At 47.8% G+C, this 25,117-nt stretch overlaps 2 protein-coding genes across 5 annotated transcripts; one reads left to right on the top strand and one right to left on the bottom strand.

The window, feature by feature from the left end:
- Nucleotides 1-34: 34 nt before the first annotated feature.
- On the bottom strand, nucleotides 35-13,134 carry WRAP53 (WD repeat containing antisense to TP53). Its single transcript, XM_057499486.1, has 12 exons — nucleotides 13,036-13,134; nucleotides 10,234-10,514; nucleotides 9,696-10,097; nucleotides 9,448-9,546; nucleotides 9,067-9,178; nucleotides 2,264-2,352; nucleotides 1,967-2,057; nucleotides 1,728-1,860; nucleotides 957-1,165; nucleotides 659-762; nucleotides 435-569; nucleotides 35-320 (listed from the first exon to the last, which is right to left on the bottom strand). The coding sequence occupies exons 1-12, from the start codon at nucleotides 13,132-13,134 to the stop codon at nucleotides 74-76; spliced, it is 2,001 nt and encodes a 666-aa protein (XP_057355469.1). The 3' UTR covers nucleotides 35-73.
- Nucleotides 11,235-23,426, top strand: TP53 (tumor protein p53). Of its 4 annotated transcripts, XM_057500927.1 has the most exons (12): nucleotides 11,236-11,448; nucleotides 19,045-19,146; nucleotides 19,286-19,307; nucleotides 19,389-19,480; nucleotides 19,514-19,655; nucleotides 20,096-20,282; nucleotides 20,377-20,489; nucleotides 20,740-20,849; nucleotides 21,124-21,260; nucleotides 21,344-21,417; nucleotides 21,832-21,938; nucleotides 22,514-23,426. In XM_057500927.1, the coding sequence occupies exons 2-12, from the start codon at nucleotides 19,073-19,075 to the stop codon at nucleotides 22,593-22,595; spliced, it is 1,140 nt and encodes a 379-aa protein (XP_057356910.1). In that variant the 5' UTR covers nucleotides 11,236-11,448; nucleotides 19,045-19,072; the 3' UTR covers nucleotides 22,596-23,426. The 4 variants fall into 4 exon arrangements, with proteins under 4 accessions (XP_036751762.2, XP_036751763.2, XP_057356910.1 ...); XM_036895867.2 differs by having other exon boundaries at nucleotides 11,235-11,448; nucleotides 19,048-19,146; nucleotides 19,389-19,655; XM_036895868.2 differs by having other exon boundaries at nucleotides 11,235-11,442; nucleotides 19,389-19,655.
- Nucleotides 23,427-25,117: the final 1,691 nt, after the last annotated feature.

Raw genomic sequence — 25,117 nt, forward strand, 5'->3', positions numbered from 1 at the left:
TATCCCCTCTGGCCCTCATCTCTATCATCTGCCTCCCCAAAAAGACACAAAGACTTTAGTATATAAAACCTTTTTATATAAACTCTTCCCCACCTACCTCTGTCCCTCCCTGTCCCTTCTTGCCCTGGTGAGCATCAGGGATACTGGTATCTGGATCCCCCCCACACCACCAGAGCTGAAGCTGACATTCAAGGTGGACATGGCGCAAAGAGAGCAAAGGAAGTTCCACCTCCTGCTCCGCCTCATCCCCGCTCTCCGTGGGTTCTGGAAACACACGCTGCCCAGAGGCTGTGGCCAGCAGAGGCAAGCTAGGATGCAGGCTGGAGAAAGAGATGGGCAGGGTCTGTCAGCACCCTGAGAGAGAATACCTGCTCCCTCAGCGATTCACTCCCTCCCCAACCTGAGCCCCAAGATCTGTGGAATGAACTGTTGACCTGACTCCATTGGTGCAGTCCTTCTGGGGCAGAAAACTCAGCACTGGCTCCGGCTTCTTCTCACGCCCAGCCCCGCTGGTGTCCCACACAGAAACAGCCCCACCAGTGCTGCCGCTGACTAGGAACTGCCCGGTCCTGCAGGAAGAGAGGAAAGGTTTGCTGGCTTGGCATCTTCACACTGGGGGCATCAGGGCCCTGAGCAGGAAGAATCCACAGTCACTCACGGGTCCAGATCAAAGTAGACACGCTGATTGGTGATCACCTCACGACTCAGAGAACACAGTGGGTGAGCCGGCTGCCGGAGATCCCAGCACAAAAGCTCAGCATCCTGAAGACACAGAACTGGAACCTAGAGTCCATCCCTCTAGGCCCTGCCCCTCCCAAGACATCCCTGCTTCCCTTGTTTACGGGCACTCCTTTAGCTTGAGTTGATTTTTTCCCACATCTATCCACCCCATCACAGACTACATTCCCACTCCTGCCTACTGTCCACCCTCTTTGGAATCTCAGGGTGACCCCTACCTTGCGGGCTCCTGAGAAGAAGCGGTTGCCATCGGGGTGAAAGCAGAGGTGGGTGATACCTCCTTGGTGCCCTCCCAGCAAGGCAAGAGGGGAGCCATCATCCCAGGCATACAGACCCAGGGAGCGGCTGTAAGAGCCACAGGCATAGAGGGGCTGGACTGGGCTGAAGGCTATGCAAGAGATGATGCCACTCTGGCCCTGCTTTTTTGCTAGAAAGGGAGGGAAGGAACAAAGTGGAGGAGAGGGAAATGACACCCGACATTAACCAGGCTAATCAGAGGTACACCTCTGTCTCCTGTCCTAGAGCCCATGTACTGGGACTCAATGTCTCCCCCACCCCATTTGTCACAGTCAGGAAGAAGACCTCTGATGCTCCCCATATCCTTCCATCCCCCACAAAGAACCTAAAATGCCCAAGATCTACTTCTTCCCTTTCAAATCTGTTTTTCCTTGAAGGGATGGAAAGCTGAGGCTTATAGAAAAATGAAATCAGCTTCATCTCCAATGAATATATATCTTAGACATACCAAGATTTTGGAGATTAAAAGGACCATGCTGACAGAGCACGGGTCCTGGAGAATCGGCACTTTCTTTACCCAGCAGGCTGAACCTTGGAAGGTTTCAGCCCGAGTCTGTTTTCTCTTCTGCCTACTGGGCATGACCTGCCTCCAGAGCTGTACTAAGGATGCTGTGACTCCCACCCCCTCACATGTGGCCCTCTGAACATGGCAGGGCCCTTCTCTCCTCCTCCTTGGAGGCACAGATGCTTACCAAATGTGGCTCGGACTTCACAGTCGCGACCAGGCCTGGCCGTGGAAAACACACGCACAGTCCGATTAAAGCCACAGAAGAGCTGGGAACCATCCGGAGAGAAGCAGAGCGAGTGGGCTGCTGTCAGCTCATCCTGGGGGTAGGAAAGGGCTGAAAACAGGCCTAGCAAAGCCTCAGCTGTCCTCAAGGAAGGAGAGCTGGGCCAGGATGAGCCCTGGCGCTGGGCGGCAGTTCCCTACCAGGTGGTTGTAGGCACGAAAGGAAGCCCGGAGTTCTCCAGTGAATGCATCCCAGATGTGAACTGGGTTCTCCCGGCTGCTGCTGGCCACACTGAGAGAGACACGGACACTGAGGCCCCAGTGCTGTCAAAGGAAGGGGAGGAAGCCAACTGACCAGCCCTCTCAGCTCCCATCTGAAGGGTACACCAAGCTTTCCTCCTCCAGAGGCCTTTTACAGTCTGTAACTATCTCTCGGTAAAGGGTCCCCTTGAAATTTGGGAGGCGGGGAAATAGGGAGAGGCAAAAGACATTCCTTACTAGGAGGTATCTGGCTGGGTTGAAGACATCAGAGAATACCAGCAGTAATCATAGATGGTGTCACCTTCCACCATTCGCAGGACAGGGGCCTGGACAGAGATGTGGGAATGCCTGGATCACCAGCAGGAAATGGAAGCTGACTTGCACCTCTAGCAGTTTTAAGCCAGAGGGAGACTGTCGGCACTTAATCAGGCAAAAGGCAGATGAGGTTAATAGGAAGAAGAGAATCTTGATCCCAATGTTCAAGGGTCAGCTCAGACTTTAGTATCAGATTTGGCCACACAGCTTTATCCTTTTGCTTTTTAAACACTCAGGAAGAAACAAACAATATCCCAACCTAGAGACAAAGAACCAACTAATGATATGAATATTTACTGAGCACCAACTAGGTGCCATTTGATCCTTTAAAAAGTTTATTCAACAACTCAAACATATAAAGAACTATTTTTAAAAAAAAACACCCTGACTCCTCGACCCAGCTTAAGAAATAAAATATACAAAACATTAAAAAACTCTTCCTAGTGAAACCCCCCTAAGAGGTAAATGCTATCCTGAATTTATCATTCTCATTCACTTCTTCAGGAATATATCCATACAGAGAAAAAAACAATGTATACCATTGTCTTGTATGCCTTTCAACTTAGTATTAATGGTGTCACACTGCACTCATCCCTTTGTGATCGTGAGATTTAACCACGGTGCCATATTTAGCTCTAATCCATGCATCTTCACTGCTGTGCAGGACTCTACCCATCTACCCTTCTCCACTGACAGCCACTGATGTTTTCCATTTCTTGGCTAGAGTTGCTTTTACCGTTCTGGTACACATGCAGGAGAACTTCTCTGGAGTTTCTGCTAAAGAGGAAAATTACTGGGCTCCATGGTATGCACTTCACCAACTCTGCTAGATAATGTCATGTTTTTTCCAAAGCGCTCATCCCAATTCACACTCCCATAAAAGAGTGCTTGTTGTTCTGCATCCTCTTATTACCGCTAGACTGCTAAATTTTTTCAATTTTAAAGCTGTGAAATAGTATTTCATTATGGTATAAATTTGCATTTCCCTCATTACTACTGTGGGTAGACATTTATCTATGTTTATTAGCCATTTAAGTGCACCTTTTCATAATTTTTGCTCATTTTCCTATTAGGTTGTTGTCTTTTTCTTACTGATGTGAAGGAAATCTTTAAACCGTCTCGACAACAGCCCTTTGTCAGTTGCTTGCTGGCCCTCAGGTGATGTCATCCAGCCATGACTTCAGTTTCCACTCTCCACTCTGAACCCATTTACCAGGCTGCCTGGTGGGAAACTCCACTTGATCATCCCACAGGCACCTCTCAAACTCAACCTGTCTGTAATGAACCCAGCGTTTGCCACCTTTAAACCTGCTGTTCCCTCTGGGTGCCAGATACCATTTCCTGGCCTGAAATCTGACTGCGAGTACTCTTCACTCCCTTTCCACTTGTGATCCAACCAACCCAACACCCAATTTTGCCAATTCCCCTCCTAGGGTTCTCTTGAACCTGTCCACTCCACTTTGTTCCCAAGCAAAGCCACTGCCCTCTTGCTAGCATTTCTACAACACTCTACATGTGTCCCAGGCCTCCCTGTACCCCCATGCCCCAGCCTGTGCATCCATTCTCCACACTGCAGCCACATCAAGGCTCAGCTGAGCCTGTGCGCTGTTGGCTGTGTACACTCTCCTGCTTAAAACATTTCAGTGACTCCACATAACCCTCAGTATAAAACCCGATCTCCTGACTAAGCCTTCCCTTACCAGGTGCCTACCCCCTACCCACCTCTCATGGCTCATCAGTCTGTACTCACTGTTTTTAAGAACTTTACATCCCACTGTTTTGACTCTCAGTTCACAGAAGGGGCAAACTCACCAAACTCTCAACCTGTAGGCTTTCCGGCATACAAGGGCCCAAGGCTGGAAGAGCCTCCTCCACCTCCTCCCGGTGGAATCCTAATCCTCCTTCAGGTCTCTTAGCTGTTCTTCCCCTGGGAAGCCTTCCCCAATCCCCTGAGCTGAGCAAGGGGCCCTGCTCCATGTTCCCGCAGCCCTCAGTGCTCCCCACTCTGCACCATCACTATCTGAAAAGGAAGGAATTTTGTCTGTCTTGCCCGCCACAGCTTCCCCAAAACGTAGTGTATAATCAGCAGTCAATGTTTTACTGAGCAAATGGAGACAGAAGACTATTCCAGTAATATATGGCACAAAATAACAGGACCATCAATTAAAGCCAGGGTAGTGGAGTAGAGAGAAGTGGATGGGTTAGAATGATTAGGTGGATTTGATAGGATTTGGTGATTAATTGGATACTGGGGGGCAGGGGGTTGGAAAATGAAGATTGGAGGATGAGACCCCAGTGCCTGGTTTGGATACCCAAGGTAACCACAGTGGTGGAAGGAGTCGGGGTGCACAGGAGGACTATGAGGTGCTGATGACTTCAGTGAGTGAGGGAGAATCAGCATAAACTTCAAAGGAAAAGTTTCTACAAAGAAAAAAAGCAATTATCCAGATATAGCATTTGGGAATGAAGATACCCTGCCCCTGCCCCTGCCCCAGCCTGAGATAGGCAGGGCAGAGGACACACAGGGGAGCCTGGAGAGGGCTGGAGGGAAGTGAAGGCCTCAGGCATGAGCCACAGGGCAGGGCGAGTACTGGGGCAGCGCCAGTACTCAGGGAAGAGGTGGGCGAGTTAGGAATAGGAGTCCGGGCAAGCTCTGTGAAAATGGAGGGAAGGGAGGGGAGGAATTGATGAGCTCAGATGGGAAGAAGTACACTGGTATTCGGCAATATCCAAAAATGTCCTCCCCTAATTTTCTCATCTATATAAACTTTATCCATTTCCAAATGCTAAACTTACAGACATTAAAAATGAAAATATCTAACAAGTGAGGCTGTGATATTTACATTACCAACAAGTAACAAGTGAGAACTGGGTCACTTACATTACCAACAGCAAAAAAAAAAGGCACAAAAGCTTCTGAAAACAAATTGACTATCTGAATCACAAAAATTTTAAGAATATATTGATTCTGTCTGACCTAGGGTATTTCTTACTCATAAAACTTCACTTATGAAAAGAATCTCCATCAATACACATGGAGATATTCACTGAATAATTCATGATATAAAAATCCTGGGAACAACCCAAATGTCCAAAATAGGAGAAAAGGTAAGAAAATTATCTGTCATAAGGACTCAGTGCAATATCATACACCATTAAACATGCTAACTGTTAAGACTGAAGCACCATGACAAACATTTAGGATTATGATTGCTAAAAAGAAAAAAAGCAGTATACAAACCATCTACTATAGAACTAAAACCACATAAAAAGTTTCAGTACTTGTACAGAGCTTAGAAGTACAAAAATTTAGAATGCAGAAAAATTTAAAGGGCTGAATTTGGTAGAGAAGTGGGTAATGATGTCTTTTTCCCTTCTTAACAATGCCATTTCTCTTAAACAAGTATGTGCAATAAATTCTCAACCTCCCACATTTCCAGAGGCTCTTCTAACTATCCCTGCTCCAAACTCTTTCTGGACGGCTGCACCATGACCACCTGGCCCTGAGACACCAGTTTCTGTTCCAGGAACCAGGGCCTGGAGCGCCTTGAATCTTGCATGGAGAACTCAAAGGTCTGCAGCCTCCAACCTTACAAGAGCTGCATGTTAGGTAAGCGTTCAGGACCATCCGCAGACGTGAGCACTCTTCTTCTTTAAGGAAGCCATTCAGACTTTCTTTAACTTGCACTTCCCTCCCCAGTACACATCTCAGGGACAGAAGGTAGGTGAATGTCAGCCGTGCTCCCCACTGCCATTTCCAAATCTTCTGACTTCCCCAAACCCTAGCTTCTCTGCAGTTCTTGCCATCAAACTAGCACCCCACCTGCTGTCCCTTAGTCATCGAGACCTTCTGTCCTGGTTCACTGAAACTCCCCATAGATACTCCTGTCATTCTTGGTGGACTTTCATTTCCAGTAGGACTTTCACCTTGCTGCTCTCTCTGCCGGGATGTTCTTCTCCAAAATATCAGCTTGGTTCACTCCCTTCTGACTTTCAGTTGTCTGCTCAAATGTGACCTTAACAGTGAAGTCTTCCCCTAACATCCTTTTTAAAATTGCAGCTCATTCCCCCCATCCTCCTCCCTGTTTTATTTTTCTCCATGGCATTTGTCAGATATAAATTTTACTTTATTTCTTTATTGCCTGTTTCACACACTAGAATATAAGCTTCATGAGGACAGGAACAATTGTCTGTTTATTGATTGATCCCTAGCACCTAAAACAGGGCCTGGCACATGGAACATACTCAACAAAAAATTTGCTGATTTGACAACTCAAAGAATGAAAGAATCTGTCCAACCCCCTGGCCTCTCCCATTCTTTGGCTTCCTTGGCACACACAGCCACGGCCTTCACTCTGTCAGCCACCTACTCCCATAATTGAGTTCTAGGCCTTGTCATCACCACATTCTCTACCATCTCCGACTCATCTAGTTCCTTTGCTCTGCTATTTCTACAGTGACTCTTCAGCTTCATCAAAAACACATTTACAACCCATTTCCTTACCCACTTTACTGCTGTCAGCCATTACACGCATACTCCTGTGGACACTCTCAAGACACCCTTGTCTTTCTCTCCTGGCAATCCCCAACCAACCAGGTTATCCTCCATTCCAATCTTACACTAACTAATACAATGACTGCTGGTGTTTATTGAACACTAATTACATGCCAGGTGCTGTTTTAAACACTTTACATTAATTCTTTAAATTCTCACAGCAACTCTATGAGGTTGGGCACTATTATTATTATTATCCTCATTTTACAAACATAGAAACCATAGTCATTTCACTTTCTAGGGAAAGATGCACAGCCACACTAACTGGTCTTACTTTAAATGGGTGGCAACAGATTTCTGGGGGATGCAGAAGAGGGTAGCAATACTACCACATTCCTTGGTGGTTTTGGTTTTTAACTCCCCAGGCCCAATCAGTCACACCTTCTGCTCTCTCCCCCACAGACCTCTTCCCTCACCTGATGACCTCCCTTTATGCTTCACTGAGAAGCCAAGAGACAGACACACCAAAACCTTCCAACCACAAAACAGCTGCCTCTGAAAGCATCTGCCTTTCCTCCTGCCGCAAAGAAAGATTCTGCACCTGTCAAACGTAAGTCCTCTCATGTGCTCTGGATGCTGTCCTCAGCCAGCCACTTACAGACTGTTACATGCCCTCTCCTGGGGCAGGCATCAATTCCTCCTGTCTGCTGGGTTATTCCGGACACTACAGAAAAACCCCGTTAACCCTTTTTTGACTCCACGTTCCCTCTGATCACCATTCCATTGCTCAGCTCCCTTTTACAAGAAAAGTTTCCCAAAGATTCATCTCTCTTTCATCTTCCACACACTCTAATTGGCTTGTGCCTCCATCACTCCTGTGAAGTGCTCATCAAGGTCATTAATGTACTTCTCGGGCCACTCTCTAAATCTGTAGCACTCTCGACACCGTTAGACATGACTCTCTGCCTCCACTTCTGTGATTTCTCCTGCACCCCACCTCCACATGCTGAAGGCTTCTCCTCCATCCAGACTCTCTCTTGACTCTGAATCCATTCTCAGACCCAAGATACCATCTACATGCTCTCCCACTTCTCAAAGTACATCCCCAGCCCCACTTTCTCCCTTTACTTTACATTTCATAATTAATGTATCTAAAACCCTTGACTTGTTCCAATACCTCTTCATATCCTGGTTTCCTCCTCTGAATAAATTGTACTGTCATCCACCCAGCTGAAAAAACCTGGACACCACCCTTCATTGCCTCTTTCCCTGCACTTCCACATCTGATTGACCTCTGAGTCCTACAAAATATACTTCAAATTCATCCACATCTCTCCATCTCTCCTGACACCACCCTACCCCAAGTCACCATCATTTCTCACCTGGACTGTGATACACACATTCTAATGAATCTCCCCAATTTCACTCTTGCCCATCCATAATCCATTCTCTAAACTTAACCCATCATTTTACTGTTCTGTTTTAAAATTCTCCCATGGCTTTCCAAATAAACCCCAAATGCCCTATCCACAAGATGCAACACGAGTGGCTGCTAGCCACCTCTCCATCTTCACCATACTTTTCCCTCACTGGCCTCAGCCCAAGTACACTGGCCTACTTTCTGTTCCTTAAACACACAAAGCCCTTTCCCAGCTCTCCGTCTTTGTAATATCATTGCCTGTTCCTGGAATGCTCTTTCTGCAGCTCTTCACAGGACTGTCTCATCATCCTTCAGGTCTCAGCTCAAACACCTCCTTTTCAGAAGGCCCCTCCCATTGCATGTAACGTGGTATCATCTAATTAGGTCTCTCCTCCTGCTTATTTCCTTCATAGCACTTTTTACAATCTGTAATGAAAGTTAGTATTTATTGGCTTATGTGTTTGTTGTCTGTCTCCCACACCAGCTCTTCATCTGTCTCATTCACTACTTTATCCCAGCACCAAACACAGTAACTGACATAAGGTAGTCATTCAATGAATATCTGCCAGTCAATTAAATACTGGCATGAGAAATCCACTACTCTTTCATGGAAAACACATATTCCTAACTAAAGGAGAGACAAACCTCTCTAAATTACTTCAGATTCAGGGAAGTAAATGCGACCTACAGAAACTCACGGTGAAGATATGTCCTGACTGTGATCAGGAAACATGTGGGTAGTACTTTCTCTCTACAGAAGAACTTAATGTGCAGTGTCTGACGAAGGGGCACAGTTAGCCCTGCCCTTACCATTTCTGCGTATTCCAGCTGCTCACCCTCACTGTACAACTCTGGGGGCAGGTTATAAATCCGCAGGATGTTATCAGCACTATTGGTCAAGATGCAGGAACCATCAGGGGCCCTAGGAGTAGGCAGGAAAGAGAAAGCTGGACAGAATTATATTTTCCAAGTGTAGGGCTAGAGCTGAGCCCACCTCTGGGGCAAGTAAGCCCCCCAAGACTTTGCAGGGAGTTGAAGACACACAATCTTAGATGAAATTTAAGCTGAGGTCCAAGAGGGATTCTTCCACCTTCTGCCACCTTTGGTGGATCCTTCTCCCGAATAACTAGGGCGTTTTGGGGTGAAAATGCCGGATGTGGTTATTCTCCCTGCCTCATTATCCTAACTTACCACTTACAACCTTTCAAGAAGTTCTCAGGTTGGGTGCTGAACTCTGACCAGGAACCACTGAGAAACCGAGGTAGCTGGGAGAAGCTGTACTTCCAAGTGCTGGAAGGAAGATGGGGGGACAACATACCTAGGTCGCCAAAGCAAAAAGGAAATGGGCCTGGAGAAGAGGGGCTGAGGGCTGGCATATAAGAAACATCTCACACTTCCAATCTCCTCAGATTCCTGAGTCAACTGCCATCACCACTTACGTGCATCCCTCATCTTCTGGAGCAGGCTCTTCAGATACACCTTCCATGGCTTCTCCCGGCTCCAACTCTGGCTTGTTCGTTCCTTCTGAAAGAAGGCTCATATTTTCAGAAAGTTCTTGCTCCTCGATTCGAGGGCTCAACTCACTAGGAGTACCAAGCCTTGTTTCCAGAGGGCTGGAGTGAGAAGCTCGGTCCTCCTCCCCCAGCTCCTGGACAGGTAAGCCAGCCACGGCATCTGGGGACATCCGGGGCGGGTCATCCCCATCGCGTGGCGATGGCCTGAGTTCTGGATCCGCATTTTCATCCATAGAGGAAGCCTGAGGTGAGAAACGGGCTGGAGCTGGAGTCTGGTCGGAAGGAAGGCAGTCCGGAGCTAACGGCGGCTCCTCCGGCGTCTCAATACTGCAGAGGAAGCGCGGCACACATTGGCCTCAGCCACGCAACCCTCTTCCCGCTGGCTACCAGCTGCCTGCCTGCGGAGCGGCCGACTGCTTCAAAGTTCTTGAACGGATCGAACCGCAAAAGTGGGGAGACCCACCTGCGCCTCCCTTCTTCGTCCGGGAGGGGGCAGAAAACCCCGGCAGGCGAGATCGACAAGGTAATAAATACCAATGCTGAACGCAGCGCGTTCTTTAGCCCAGTAGTCGCTGTGCGCCACGTGCTCTCGCGGGACTTGGGCCCACATCTCCATTGGACCTCCGCATACCGGATCAGATTTCGCGGGCGACCCACTGGAGGGGCGGGACAGGGACGTAACAAGTCAAGGTTTACCTTTCCTATCAAGCCATGAGGCTCCTGGTGGCTGCTGGGAATTGCAGTCTAAAAGCTTCTGCCTGAGCGAGATTTGCCTGAGCTCCACGGCGCTGCGGTCCCCCGCGGTTATTCTTAAAGCACCCACTCTCCAACCCTCACCTGCAGAGGGCGCTAAGCGTTATATTTTGCGTTTAAAGATTTTGAACCTCTTCTGTATCTCTGCTAAATTCCTCCGACCTCCATCTCTTTTCATTCATTCAATAATTGTTTATTATTGAGCTCTGACTTGACACCCAGGCACTGGAAAATGCAACATCATCTACTAAGATAGTAGTCCCGGTTTCTGTATTCCTAAGGCTATGTACTTAAGGCAAGGAACAAATATTTTGAGAAAGCGGAATTAAATATTTTGAGAAAAGTGTGCTATAGATAATGGGGGAATACTTTAGATTGCGATATTTAGGAATGCCTTCCTAAATGATGACGCTTTAGCTGATGAGAAAAAAAGCTATCCAGCTACCTGGGAGAAGAGTGTTCCAGAAGAGGGAATGGCAAGTGCAAACAAAGGCTTGCTTTCTTCCTTCATATTTGATACAGAGGCAGAACTCTTCCAAAACAGTGTCCCCCAATTCTGCCCTCACGTTCTGGCTTGCCAAACCTCCCCACCCCAAAATATCAAGTAGCTACAGCACCAATACTGCGAGAAGCCTGTCTCTCGGAGCCCTCCCCTCCCACTCTCCACTCACATCGACTCAGCTTGCAAATTGCTTGCCCTTACTTGTCATGGCGACTGGCCAGCTTTGTGCCAGGAGCCTCGCAGGGGTTGCTGGGATTGGGGTTTTCCCCTCCCATGTGCTCGGACTGGCGCTAAAAGTTTTGAGCTCCTCAAAAGTCCAGAGCCATTATCCTGGCTGCAGGTGGCCGCTGAGTTCCCGGGTTACCTGGTGTCCGGCCTCGGAGCGTGCTTCCCAGGACGGTGACACGCTCACTTGAGGTTCGGGTAAGCTCTTGACTGAGCCTGATGAGTCCTCTCTGAGTCATGGGCTCTCGGCTCGGTGTATTTTCAGCTTGGGAGAATCGTGGGGTCTGGGGGTGGGGCATTGGGGACTTAGCGATTTTGGGGGATGGAAGCTTCGCTGGCCGCAGCAACACAGGAATGCAATGTTGGGAGGCCTGGGTGTAGATATTAGGACCAGCAAAGTCGAACACTTGGGCAGGGAGGGGAGTGGAACTTTGGGGAACACTGAGCCGACCTAAGGGTTTTTTCCTTACCCCACGCCCCATCTCCCATCCCAGTGCCAGGTGTGGGCAATCCTGAAATTAAGACGCACAAAGCATCAGAGGCTGAGGTTTTCGGATCTCGGAACTTTGATAACTCGTGGCTCGAGATTTTTGAGCCCTTGGCATCCTGGTGGAACCTCGGGCTCGATTCCGGAATGCTCTTTCGGTGTGATCCGGGAAGCCAAGCTGCTAAGGGTCCCGAAACTTCCGGACCTTTGTCCTTCCTGGAGTGGTATTTCCAAACTGGTCCCTGGCTCCGCTAGATGGAAAAAAAATCCAATTAAAGGCTGTCCGTCGTGGAAGTGAAAAGTATTAAACAACAGGCTTGCCTGCGAAGGAGGAGAGAACTATTCCCGGTGTGAGAGGCCCGGGAGCTCTGTTATTGTTTGGCTCTACATTTACATTTCTGCCTCTTGAGGTAGCATTTCCGGTCTCTTTTTCTGTTTTTTTGTTTTGTTTTGTTTTTTTCTTTCGGAGCAGCTCAATATTCATTCAATGAGAGGGAAGTAGACAGGGAGAAATTGTCTTTTAGACGGGTTCCTATTACTTGCGGAGTGATGCTGCTAACCCTAACTCTGCTGTCTTTTGGGGTTTTTTTCCCTTCTTCCTGAACTACTAAGTTAGTGCTTTGGGGAAGGAAGGAGTATTTGTTTTGGTGCAAACCTCAATCCCTCCCCCTTTTTGAATGGTGTGTTCTATCCCGGTCTAGTGCAATCTAGGCGGACGCTACCATTGCGTGGGACAGGGTTTTTTTTAACTGTGCAGAAGGCAAACCCTGGGTATTTTCGAGAATGGGTACATTTGAGGATTAAATATTGAAAGAGTGTAACAACGGGTGGTTTGTTTGTGGCAGAGAAACAATTTCTTGTATTTGGCTTTGGGCTGAGCCATTCCAGTTTCGGACGCAGGCTGGACGTCGTGAAGCGGAAGGGGCGGGCCTCGGAGGGGGCGGGCCCCGAGGGCCTAAGGGCAGCCCTCCGGTCCTGGCTAGTTATCGCCTGTGGGAGGCGTTGGGGCCCCGTGCGAATTTGTTTCTCCCCCATCTTCATCACTAAGGTGTGGTTATTTCATGCAGCGGTCACTTACCACTCAACCTGCTAGGTACCAGACACTGCGTAGTACTTACGTGCTTTTTTTTTTTCAAAATTGAGGTAGCACCTACACGCACTGCAACTAGACGAATTTGGCAACTACCGTGTAACGCCTAACAAAATGCAGAACATTTCATCGCCCCAGAAAAGTTTCTCATGCCTCTTCCCAGTCTCTGACCCGCATCTTTATTTTTATTTGTGTCACCGCGGATTACTTTTGCCTGGTAGAGAACGTCGTAACAAATGGAATCATACAGCATGCGCTGCTTTGTGACAGGCTTCCCTGCGGCATAATGTCTGTGAAATTCATCCATGTTACTGCATGTGTCAGTATTTTGCTACTTTTTGTGTAGTATATTCCATTGAATGAATGCATCACCGATTGTTTATCCATTCTCCGTTTGATGGCCGTTTGAGTTTCCATTTGGGGGTTATTTTGAATAAAGCTGCTGTTAACATTCTTGCACAATTCTTTTTTTGGTCATGTGTTTTCACGTTTCTTGGATAACTTTAAGACTGGAATTGCCAGGTCAAGAGAGTAGATATATATACTAACTTCATACAGAAATAATTTTTTTAAGTGGTGGTACCATTTTACACCCCCCATCAGCAAGATACTTCCTTCCTCACTTTTGGTTGCCATTCTTTTAACGTGGTATATCATTGTTTTTTAATTGTTCACTATGTTCAGCAATTCATCGGGGTGCTGCTTATTGGCTATTCCTATGTCATATGCCAAGTGGTTCTTCAAGTCTTTTCCCCATTCTTAAAATTGGTTTATTTGCTTTTGTTTGTTGAGTTCAAGGAGTTCCTTTTATATTCGGGATACTAGTCTTTTGGCAGATAAACGTGTTTTTTTATCCTGACCTGTTGCTTGCCTATTTGCTTAATAGTGTCTTAGAGGAGCAGAAGATTCATCTCCTTTTAAGTATTTGCTGTGACCTGTTTAAAATCTTTACTTACCCCAAGGTCATGAAGATCCTCTAGTATATATTCTTTCAGAACCTCTATTATAGAGGTTTAGGTTTTACACGGAGGTCTATGACCCATAATTAATTGATTCATTTAAAGTTTTTTTTTCATGGTGTGAGGCAGAGGACAAGATTCTGGTTTTTTTTCTTTTTTTTTTCCATGTATGGAGGTCCAGTTTTTTTAGCTCCAGTTGTTGAAACAACCTTCCTTTCCCCACTGAACCACTTTCCATTAAAGTGCTTGGTCCATTTCACTTAACGCAATTATTGTAAGGTTTGGGTTTAAGTGTACTCTCTTAGTATTCTATTTCTCCTTTGTTCTTGTTCTCTTCAAACATTTGAGGAAGAAAGAATACCAGTCTTCCACAAATTCTGAGGGAATATCGAGGAGGTAACATTCCCCAATTCATTTTATGAAGCCAGCATAATACACCAAAACCAGACAAGGACATTACAAGAAAAGAAAATTTAGACCAATATTCCTGCTAATATAAGCAAAGACCTGACAAATTCTAACAAATCAAACCTGGTAATACATAAAAATGATAAAGGTATCCTGACGAAGTAGAGTTTATCCCTGGACTGCCAAGATGATTTAACATTCAAAAATAAGTCAGTGCAATTTGTCACTTTAACAGATTAAAGTATAGAACTCCTATAATCATCTTAACAGATGCATAAAAAGCAGTTGACAATATACACCTATTCATGCTTTACAAAAAAAAGGAAGACCAACCTCCCAGCAAACTAGGAAAAGGAAAACTTACTCCATCCGATAAAGGGCACCCCGAGTCAAGTTTCCATTCACAACATACCTAATAGTGACAGATTGAATGCTCTTCCTCTAAGATCAGGCACTAGAAAAGGATTTCACTCTCACCACTTCTGGAGGCATGAGCCAGGAGGCAAGAAAAAGAAAACCATGGGAAAATTAAGAAAAATGTTTTATTCGCAGATGTGTACACACAAAATTCTTCATTTTAAAACTATCAGAACAAATCAGTGATTATAGCAACGTCACAGGTTTCAGAGGCAATATATGTAAATTGCATTTTTATATAATTCCAACCATTGAATCTGAAATTGGAAAATGAATTTTAAAAGCAGTGCCATTTATAATAGCATCCAAAAACATGCGTGTTCGGGGATAAATGTAACAAAAGATGGGCAGGAACTCTATTGAAAATTATTAAATATTGCTGAAAGAATTTAAGGAAGATTTAAATAATAGAGAGATACCATATTTGTAGTTCGGAATGCTTGGTGGTAAATTGGCAGTACTCTGCGAAGTGATTTGATTCAATCCCAGTCAAAATCCTAGCAAGCTTGTTTGTAGAAATTGACAAGCTTATTCTAAAATGAAAGAGTAGTATGAAGTTGGAGGTTTTAAACTACCTGACGTCAAGATTACAATATAGCTACACTAGGACAACAACCAAGGAACGTAAGAGTTCAGGAAAAGACATACTAAGTGTAGCCAGGTGATTTTTGTACAAAGGTCCCAGTGAAAATCAGTGGGAAAAGAAAGTCTTCAAAAATGCTGAACATCTAGGGCGGGAAAATGGACTTTAACTTCTACCTCACCATACATAGTCATTGAAGGTGGATAATAGACCTAGATGTAAAATAAATAACTTTTGGGAGGGGGTGGGAGAACACAGGAAAGTACCTTTTCTTGGTAGGGGTGAGTCACAGTTTTATCAAAATTTGTCACATTTTATAATCAAGGCAGTATAGTTAGATTTGTGTATTTCACTTTAGTTTCGCTCACACATCTGTGGGGTTGTGGGAGTGGCTAGAGGTATTCATGAAGCGGCTTAGAGGTATTCAAGCTCCTGAAACTGGGTGATGAGCACATGGGGGTACATTATTCTCTTTGCCTTTTTATATGTTTGAAATTTTTCCATAATAAGTCTTACTTTTCTTGTTTAGATATTTTTATTTTGGAAAAATATAAGTATAACATAATACTCATTCCTACCAAATAATTATAACAATGTTTTGTCTTACTTGTGTCTGCATTTTAGTTACACATGTAAGTATACCATCTTTTCTTATTTTTGTTAATAAAGCTAAAACCTCATTTGACTCTCTCCCCAGTCCCATGAACATAAATGTTATCCCCCTCTCTCTGGGACCATAACTATCACAGTTTGGTACATTTTTATCCTTGCCTGTCTTTTATGCTTTTACATACATGTTTAATAAGCAATAGCGTTTTCTCTCTTTAGTTTTAGCGTTTTCTCTCTTTAGTTTATATAAACTATTACATTACCGTGTTTTGCTTTTTTCCTGCAAGTTGTATTTTTTACTCAACATGAGTCAGCACTGTATCTGCTTACACATATATAGATAAGTTCATTTCCTTAAGCTGCTGTGGTAAATTTCTCTTGTGAGTGAGTGTACCATCTTTCATTTAGTTATTTTCTATTGATGGATAGTAATGTTTCTTTTCACTTCCCATGAGGAACAGCATGACATGTGCCCTGCACAATTGTTTTCCTAGGGAGTCTATTAGAAGTGGTTTTGCTGAGTAGTAAGGTGCTTGTGTTTCCAGTCTTACCAGACGCTGTTTTGCTACTTTCCAGAATCAATTTTTTTCCCCCAGTCTCATATAGCTTTCAGCCAGAATTTTTTTGCACCAGACTCTGGATGATGCCATGGGAACATGATTATTTAGAGCTTGGGTGTGGCTTCAGACAGTCCAGGTTCAAATCACTGGCCCTGCTCCTTAGGAGCTTTCTGAACCTGGGTAAGTGACGTAATTTCTTTACCCTCAGTTCCTGAAGGTGATAATGTTATCTACCTTACTGGCTTTTTGAGAGGACTGACAAGATAAGCCACTGAAAGCAGTGCCCTAAGAGGGCCTATAAGCAGCTAGTGGCCTGCCCCTCCTTTGAGTCCCAGCTGAGTTTATTGCCTTCCCACCAGAGCTGCCTGTCTGTCCGGCCTCCTCAACCTTTCAGGTGGTCTATTTCAGCTTCTGACAATTCAGTATCGTGGCCTCACAATACCCACACCCATGGGAAGGAAGTACCTGCTCTGAAAAGTTTTCCTAGTCATGACTGCCTGCTTTTTTGAGGAAGAAATATTGAGAGTTTAATTGATACCATGGACAGAGAGGTAGACTTCCTCTGTCCATGGGTCTGTCTTCCTCCCAAGTGGGATTGAGGCTTGGGCCCAGCATCCCAGGACAGTCCCTCCGGGCATGTTTACTGAATAGAGTTCCCTGGAGGAGGTGAACTAGGATTACTGGGGGCAGTACCACAAATGCCCCACCTACTCATCATCACAAAGCTCTTGCTCTGGAATAACAATACAGAACAAATGAAATGGAATGATCATATAAACAAACATTTGTTGAGCTCATATGCCAGGCACTTTTCTTTTTACACATCCCATAATATGTAGGGTACAGTTTTATAGCAAAGGACACGAAGGCACAGAGAAGTTAAGTAACCTCCCAAAGTTAAGCAACGATTAGAATGTAAGCCCTGGGATGCAGGCCTAGCCTGTCTGCCTCCAGAGCCCAGGCTCTGCTACAGCTGCCCCTGTTTCTCTGCCCCTGGGCCCTTTGCACTAAAAACACAAAGATGAGTAAAACTCAACTCCTATATAGGAAGAAGCCAAAAGGTTAGCCCCTTGAGATAGGTATGGTCATGCAGCAAATTTAAGTAACATAATAATGTCAAACATAGGACTTCTGACTTGTGGGCACCTTCCTGAGCAAATGTGGGGATCACTCCCCGTCGCCCTGTCTGTCCTTCCTCCACGCACATGCATAGTCCAACTCACACCAATGTTGGGAGCTATGATAAGTAGCCATTTGCCAATATCTCGTTTGAAGGGCTTACATCAGCCAAAATCTGTATCTGTAGCCCTAGCTGATTACCAATGAACTCTGCAGAGTAGTCTGATGAAGCAAGCATCTTGCTTCTAGATGGTTGAATGGTCATTTTTAATAAACGCTCATTCACTTACCTGTGTTTACTGTGGGTCAGTTACCTAACCTCTCTGAGACTCGGCTTCCTCACCTGTCAAGTGGCAGGTGTGGTTATTGGGACAAATAAGATAAACCACGTGAAAGGATTTTAAGTAGGTAAGAAAGCATGTCCTGTATCAACATGAAGGTGGGGTAAATGTTAAGAGAGATTAGAAAGCCACTAGCTGGGGGATGTTTGTCAGTGCCATGCAAGATACAAGTTTAATGAAAAGGGATGTTTGCAGCATGTTTCTTAGCAAAGCTGATGACAAATTTGGCATCAAGGAAGACAGTGTGATGAAGCCATTTGAAAGCTGGCCTGGGAGGCGGTGAGATAACAGCACCGCCGAGACTGGCCGAGGACCCTAGCCCAGACCGGAGCCGCCCCTCTGGCCTCCTTGCTCCTCTGACCACTCACAACTTGCTCGTGGCCTGGGCTCTTAATGATTCACCGCAGTAGGCCCAGCCAGATACACAGCATTATGCTAATTCTGTGAAGAACAGGAAAGGTATCAGATGGTAAAAGTACCATGAGAAATAAAACAGGATGACAGAGTTTGGCTGGCAGCCTTTGAGTGGTCTGGTAAAACATCCGTGAGGAGGGTGTGACATTCAAGATTGAGGTCTCAGTGAGGAGCCTCCCCTGCAGCGGTGGCTGGACCAGTGTTCCCAATAGATCGGTAGATCAGACCACCAGTTGAATGAACTGGGGAGCAGTTGAGGATCAGAGAAGAGCAGCCTGTGTAACTGGAGTATTGAGCACTGGGGAAGGGAGAGTGCCAGGAGGTGGGATCAAAGAGGCAGGCAGGGGTCTGGGCTGAGAAGCCAGCCCACGGGAGTGTGGGTGGGTGAGGGGTGAGTTTGCTGTGAGTGGATCAGGTGGGGAATGTGGAGGTCAAGGGCAGTGCCCTCCCCCAGACAGGGTGGGCTGAGAGTTACTTCATCCTTATGGGAAGGAGGACAGAAGTAGGGTACACTTCTAGGAGGGCTTGTGGATTCAGTGGTGGGAAGGTTGGAAGTCCTTCTCTGGTTATCTTTTCTCCTCAAGGATGTGCGGGGAGGCTAGTGAGGGGTGGACAGGAGCAGCCTGGACTGTGGCAAGGAAACAGTTTTGGAGAGAGAGGGCGAAGGACTGCCCTGCTCCTCAGGAAGTCAGGAGACCGCTGCATCTAAGACCCTGTAAAGGTGGTGATGCTGGGAGTCCCTCCTGCCTCAGGGTTGGGTGTGTCCCGTGCTGGATCCTTACTTTAGCACCCCCTCCCTCCCCACAGCAGCCACGCTGCCTTCAGGGGAGCTGAAATGGAGGATCAGCAGTCAGAACTCAATGTTGAGCCCCCTCTGAGCCAGGAGACCTTTTCAGACTTGTGGAAACTGTAAGTGGAGATCCCAAGGGAGGGGCAGGTTCGCTGCCAGCCTCTAATAACCACTGCCCCTCCCACCCCAGTCCCAGCCCTCTAGCAGAGGCCTATGGGAAGCGAAAACCAGTACTGACTTTCTGCTCTTGTCTTTCAGACTTCCCGAAAACAATGTGCTGGTAAGAACTGAGGTGGGACCAGGGGGTGCAGGGCCAGGGGGCTAGGACCTGGCCTCTCACTCTTGCTTCTCCACTCCACAGTCCTCTGAGCTGTCCCCACTGTCCCCAGAGGTGGACGAACTGGTGCTGTCCACAGAAGACATTGTGAACTGGTTAGGAGAAGGTCCAGATGAAGCTCCCTGCAGGCCAGCAGCTCCTGCACCAGCAGCTCCTGCACCAGCAGCCCTGGCACCACCCACCTCATGGCCCCTGTCATCCTTTGTCCCTTCCCAGAAGACCTACCCTGGCAGATATGGTTTCCGTTTAGGGTTCCTGCATTCCGGGACAGCCAAGTCTGTTACCTGCACGGTCAGTGGCCCCGAAGGCTGGCTTCTACCTGACTATTTGAAGCCCGACTATATTCCCCCTGGGTTTTCTGTTCCTCACTTTGGGATTCCTCTTCACCCTTTGGCTTCTTGTCAGGCCTTCTCCATTTTTACCTATTCAGTCTGTGACCTTTGGCCTCTCTCTCGAAGTAGAATTTTCTCCCTTGACCTTACGCTTTCATCCTTCCCATCCTAACGCTCAGCATCTGTCATGGAGCCATGGAATTTTTCTTCTTTTTTCTTCACTCTCATTCATTTGTTGGCTTTTGTAATAGGCTTCTGGCATGTTGACCCTGACCCTGCCATCTCTAGCTACCCTCCCCACACTCACTATATGGCTTCCAGTCGGTGCTTAAGCAGTGTCTGTTCATTTGACCCCCTGGGCATTTGTCCCCTGACTGTCCTTTCATTCTTTCCCTCCAGTATTCCCCTTCCCTCAACAAACTGTTTTGCCAGCTGGCAAAGACCTGCCCAGTACAGCTGTGGGTCAGCTTGCCACCCCCTCCCGGCACCCGTGTCCGCGCCATGGCCATCTACAAAAAGTCAGAGTACATGACGGAGGTGGTGAGGCGCTGCCCCCACCATGAACGCTGCTCTGACTACAGTGATGGTGAGTGGTCAGAGCCACAGGTGGGAGATGGGACAGGGCCCTGTCTCCTGTCCCCAAGTCCCTAAGCCCCTAATTCTTCCTTTACTGCCTTCAGGTCTGGCCCCCCCTCAGCATCTCATCCGGGTGGAAGGAAATTTGCGTGCTGAGTATTTGGATGACAGGAACACTTTTCGACATAGTGTGGTGGTGCCTTATGAGCCACCTGAGGTCTGGTTTGGCAACTGGGGTCTCTGGGAGGAGGGGGCTGGAGGGGTTTGTCAGTGGCCATCCTGGTCAGAGATAGGGGTGGTTCTTGCTAATAAGAAGGTTCTCCTGCTTTCTTATTTGACGTCCCCACAGCACTGTAAGGTGTGCAGAGCACATAGGCTGTCCCCATACTATAGTTGAGAAAAATGAGGTTTACAGAGGCTGCAGGCCTGCCGAGGCTGGGTTGCCTCACCTTGTGCCTCTCTCCCAGGTTGGCTCTGACTGTACCACCATCCACTACAACTTCATGTGTAACAGTTCCTGCATGGGCGGCATGAACCGGCGGCCCATCCTCACCATCATCACACTGGAGGACTCCAGGTGAGGACCTGTCGGCCACCTGGCCCCTGGGCTCTCTCCTGTGCTACCACCCCTTCATCCCACTCACCTCCATCCCTGTGCACGGAATCTTCTCTGCTGCTCCCTCCCAGTTTGCTCTAGCCTGAGGACCTGTCTCCTGTGGCTTCTCAACACAGGAGAAGCCTAGAGCTGGGGCTTAGGCTCCACACAGGATGCGGGCGGTCGGGAGGACGCGGGACCCGCCCTCCTCACTGCCTCCTGTTTTCCTCCACTTTACTCCCCCTCGCCTGGGTAGTGGCAATCTGCTGGGACGGAACAGCTTTGAGGTGCGTGTTTGTGCCTGTCCTGGGAGAGATCGGCGCACAGAGGAAGAAAACTCCCGCAAGAAAGGGGAGCCCCGCCCCGAGCCACCCCCTGGGAGCACCAAGCGAGGTAAGCAGATGGGGCAGAAGGCGGAGAGTGTGTGGTTTGGCCCAAAGTTCACCTTTTCCTCCCTTTCCTTACCTCTTTCCCAGCACTGCCCAGCAACTCCAGTTCCTCTCCCTCACAAAAGAAGAAGCCACTGGACGGAGAATATTTTACCCTTCAGGTACCAAGTCTTACAAATCCACCCCACTCTTCCCTTACTGTGGGACTGAATGAGAGAAGATGTAAATGCAGCAAATATGAGCTTAGGTCCGTTTCTTCTATCCGTCCTTTCCCCTGTTCCTGACCTTGACTCTTACAGTTAATGCTGTTGGGTTGAAGATTTAAATTTCAAGTCAACACTCACAATACTATTTTTCTTATTGACTGCTTTTCCTACTATTAAGACATCTGCCATCAAGGCAGCGGTACCTGGAGACAGGGACTTCTGGTTCTGGCCTAACTTCAGAATCCCAACTGGCACGCTACCATACATTTTGGAGGACCATCTTTCAAAGAGAAAATTGTTCAAAAGAGCATGAAAATGGTTCTCTGACTTTGCCTAATACTCCTTTAAACCCTTCCTCCCCTGCCACAGATCCGTGGGCGTGAACGCTTTGAGATGTTCAGAGAGCTGAATGAGGCCTTGGAGCTGAAGGATGCGCAGACTGGAAAAGAGGCCGGGGGAAGCAGGGCCCACTCCAGGCGAGTGTCTTGGGTCCCCTCCCAGCCCCACCCCCTTGCCTTCCCATGTTGGAAAGTCATGGGGTTCCATTCTAATCCTACCTTCAAGGTAAAAGACAACTGACCCCCCCTCTCATTGGGTCCCCGCCCTGCTCAGACATTCTTTAGTATTCCAGTTGTATCTTAACAACCGCTTTCCTGCCTCAAGGAGTCCACAAAGCCCTCAAGCCCAGGGATGCTCATGGATATTTCTTGCCATTTCCAGCAACATCTAGCTCAGCTAGGGTCTCAGAATAGGAACCTGGTGACTGTGTGGAAGTGTTGGACACAGCCAGGGTGTGGGGTCAGATCCATAACCCTGCCGAGTACTGGCAAGTCCTGCGTGGGCTTGTTCCTTTCCCTCTTAGGCTCAGTTTCCTTGTTTGTCAAACAGGGTAAGGGAGGATGAAGAGAGAAATGCATAGGAGCACACCAAGGCACTCAGTAGTCATTTCTGCCACTGCTGACCATTTTAGCTTAAATTCCCCATGCTCCGGGCCCAGGGTTTCTCACTCATGTGATGTCATCTTCCCCCCTCCCCCTCTGCCTCCCCACAGCCACCTGAAGTCTAAGAAGGGGCAGTCTACCTCCCGTCATAAAAAACTCATGTTCAAGAGAGAAGGGCCTGACTCAGACTGACATCCTCTGCTTCCTGTGCCTCATTGACCTTTGCCCCCGCCCCCCCTTCCCTGGTGCTTGAACACATCTGCTTGGTGTGTTACTCTGCTTCTTCCAGGTGTGCCTCAGAAACCCCCTGGGATCCTTTGGTTTGCCCTGGCCTGGGCCTCTGCTAAAGAAGTTGGCCAGCACTGATGGTTTTTAGGGGGAGGTGGGAAAAGTGGGAGCATTCCAGCTAGCTTTTAAGGTTTTTACTGTGAGGATCACTGGGAGAGGTAGGGAAATGTTCCTGCGTGTAAGGAACATTTTAGAACCAGCCATATACTGGGTCGGAAGCCCAGTTCTCTGCCATACTCTTAGTTGTTTTTCTGTCTTCATTGTCCACTTTTATAAAATACTGAGGATCATGCCTACCTCACCAGGTTTGCTGTGAGGGTTAATGAAATTATGTATGTATGTCTGGCCCCAAAACGACCATTCATTCCATAATGTCTGGGACTTGGTGCCTTCCTGGGCGCTAGTTCCCTGTGCCCATTGGTGGATGGGTTGATGGTTTCTCTGACTGGCCAGCTGTTAAGGAAAAGGAATTTCCAAGCCCCTTCCCTGCCCATCTAACCTTTGGTGAACCTCAGCACCTAAGAGAAAATCTTACCCCATCCCACATCCTGGAGGATGCTGCCCTTGGTGTAGGACCTGTGTTTACCGAGATCTATATTACTGCCCCGTGCTCAGGGTCGATTTCTTCTGCACTCTGCAAGGCTCGTCTGCATTTGTCACCCACATCCCTTCTCTTCCCTTTTTATATCCCGTTTTTATATTGATTTCTCATTTTACAATAAAACTTTGCTACCACCTGTGTGTCTGAGGAGTAGGTGTCAGTGCAGGCTGCTTGGGGCTGACGGTACAGGGGTAAGTAAGGGGGGGACACTGGGTGGCAGCCACCTGAGCCTCCAGGGAGTGGGCTAGGGGGCCCAATGCCGGGATTCCGGGAGGAGAACAAAAGCAGGAGACTGGGTCAGTCTGCAGGCTGCATGACAACAAGGGAGGAGATGACTCCATTCATAACTCGGGAACCAACTGGCCCTCCTCCGTCCTGCCAGGGCTGGCACGAAGTTCTCTCCTGCCCCTGCCTCTAGGGTTGGGCTGCTGCCCCCTCAGCAGCCTCTCGCCAAGGATTATGGGATTTAAATGTCTGACATAGTAAGCTCAAGTGTCTGGGGTGGCCATCTGCTCCATAGGAAAGGGACAGAATACCTGAGTTCCCCAGGGGAAAGAAGGTGGGTGGGTGCTACTGGGTGAGGCGAGAGAGCTGGGAAGGCCTGCCAGACGGTCCCAGAACGTGGGGGTGGCTAAGGTGAGGGCTGGGATGCGGGGCTGGGGCCTTCCCGGCATCCCCTCATCCTGGGCCTCATGCCAGGCAGTTGAATGAATTGAAGCTTTAGACTCTGCCAGGAAAACCTTTCAAAGGGCTTCTTAGGGTAGGGAAGGGAGCCGAGGTTGGGGAGCTCAGCACCCCCTACCCGTGTTGTTCCTCAGTACCACTGGCTCCCAGGGTGGGGGGCTGGGGCAAGCTCTCCCCGTCTCCCATGGCTGCCCAAGCCAGTGCTTGGAGGGGTGGTTAGAGGAGGCATGGCTCATCCCACCTCCTCACTGGGGACAGAGGGAGGGGTGCTAAGATCCAGAGGGGCTTCTGGGGCCACTATCCTCAGCCTTAACCAGCATCAAATGCCCGTGGGCGTCCCTTGGCTTGCCTGAGGATCCCAGATGGCTGTGAAGTCACCAGCCTCCCTGGCCTCAAAGCTACCTTTTTTTCTCTTTCTGGGGAATGCCAAACACTCCCCAGAAAAACTGGAACCACCTCTTTGTTTTGTGTTGTTTTATTTGTTTTTATTTTGGTATCATTAATTTACAATTACATGAGGAACATTATGTTTACTAGGCTCCCCACTTCACCAAGTCCCCCCCACATTGCCCATTAGTCACTGTCCATCAGCATAGTGAGATGCTGTAAAATCACTACTTGTCTTCTCTGTGTTGCTGGAACCACCTCTTTTAGAGACCTTTAACTTCACCGTCTCTCGCCGCTCACCAGGGCCTTGGGAAACCAGAGCTCTTGAAACTCATTCCCTCTCCTATAGAATGGTCACCATGAAGCTCCCTTGCTGACCAGCATCTCGCCCCCTGCCGCCCCCCACCACCCTACATTTCCCTAGATCATGTCCACAGGCTGTTTTCACTTCTGCTATACTTAAGAAAGCAGATCTTTCTGGCTGTGCGATACCTCTGTGAGCTGATAGATTCCTGGACTAATTATGAGGCCTAGGTTTTCAGGCAAGTTCTATGAGCTGCATGACCTTTTGTGAGTCCCTAACCTCTCTGGTGCAACCTGCTCACGTGCCACCTGCTCATGGCCCTCTGGTTGTGTTCATTCAGTCATCTGTCTAGTCAGCAGACATTCACTGGTAGGTCACTCCGTGCCCAGCACTGTTCTGGGCTACGGGATGCTGTGGAAGTTATGACCCTTGCCCTCAAGCTCAAAGAGC

The sequence above is a fragment of the Manis pentadactyla genome, chromosome 4, assembly GCF_030020395.1.
Source record: "Manis pentadactyla isolate mManPen7 chromosome 4, mManPen7.hap1, whole genome shotgun sequence".
NCBI lineage: Eukaryota > Metazoa > Chordata > Mammalia > Pholidota > Manidae > Manis > Manis pentadactyla.

Bases quoted from the DNA above. Each gene is read 5' to 3' on its own strand.
- TP53 (XM_036895867.2), top strand. From the start codon at position 19,073: ATGGAGGATCAGCAGTCAGAACTCAATGTTGAGCCCCCTCTGAGCCAG. The intron at 20,490-20,739 runs GTCTGGTTTGGC...CCTCTCTCCCAG, and splicing joins TGCCTTATGAGCCACCTGAG to GTTGGCTCTGACTGTACCAC. The intron at 21,939-22,513 runs GCGAGTGTCTTG...GCCTCCCCACAG, and splicing joins GGAAGCAGGGCCCACTCCAG to CCACCTGAAGTCTAAGAAGG.
- WRAP53 (XM_057499486.1), bottom strand. From the start codon at position 13,134: ATGGATGAATTTCACAGACATTATGCCGCAGGGAAGCCTGTCACAAAG. The intron at 10,098-10,233 runs GTGGGTCTCCCC...CTTCCTCTGCAG, and splicing joins GACGAAGAAGGGAGGCGCAG to TATTGAGACGCCGGAGGAGC. The intron at 763-956 runs GTAGGGGTCACC...CTGTGTCTTCAG, and splicing joins TCTTCTCAGGAGCCCGCAAG to GATGCTGAGCTTTTGTGCTG.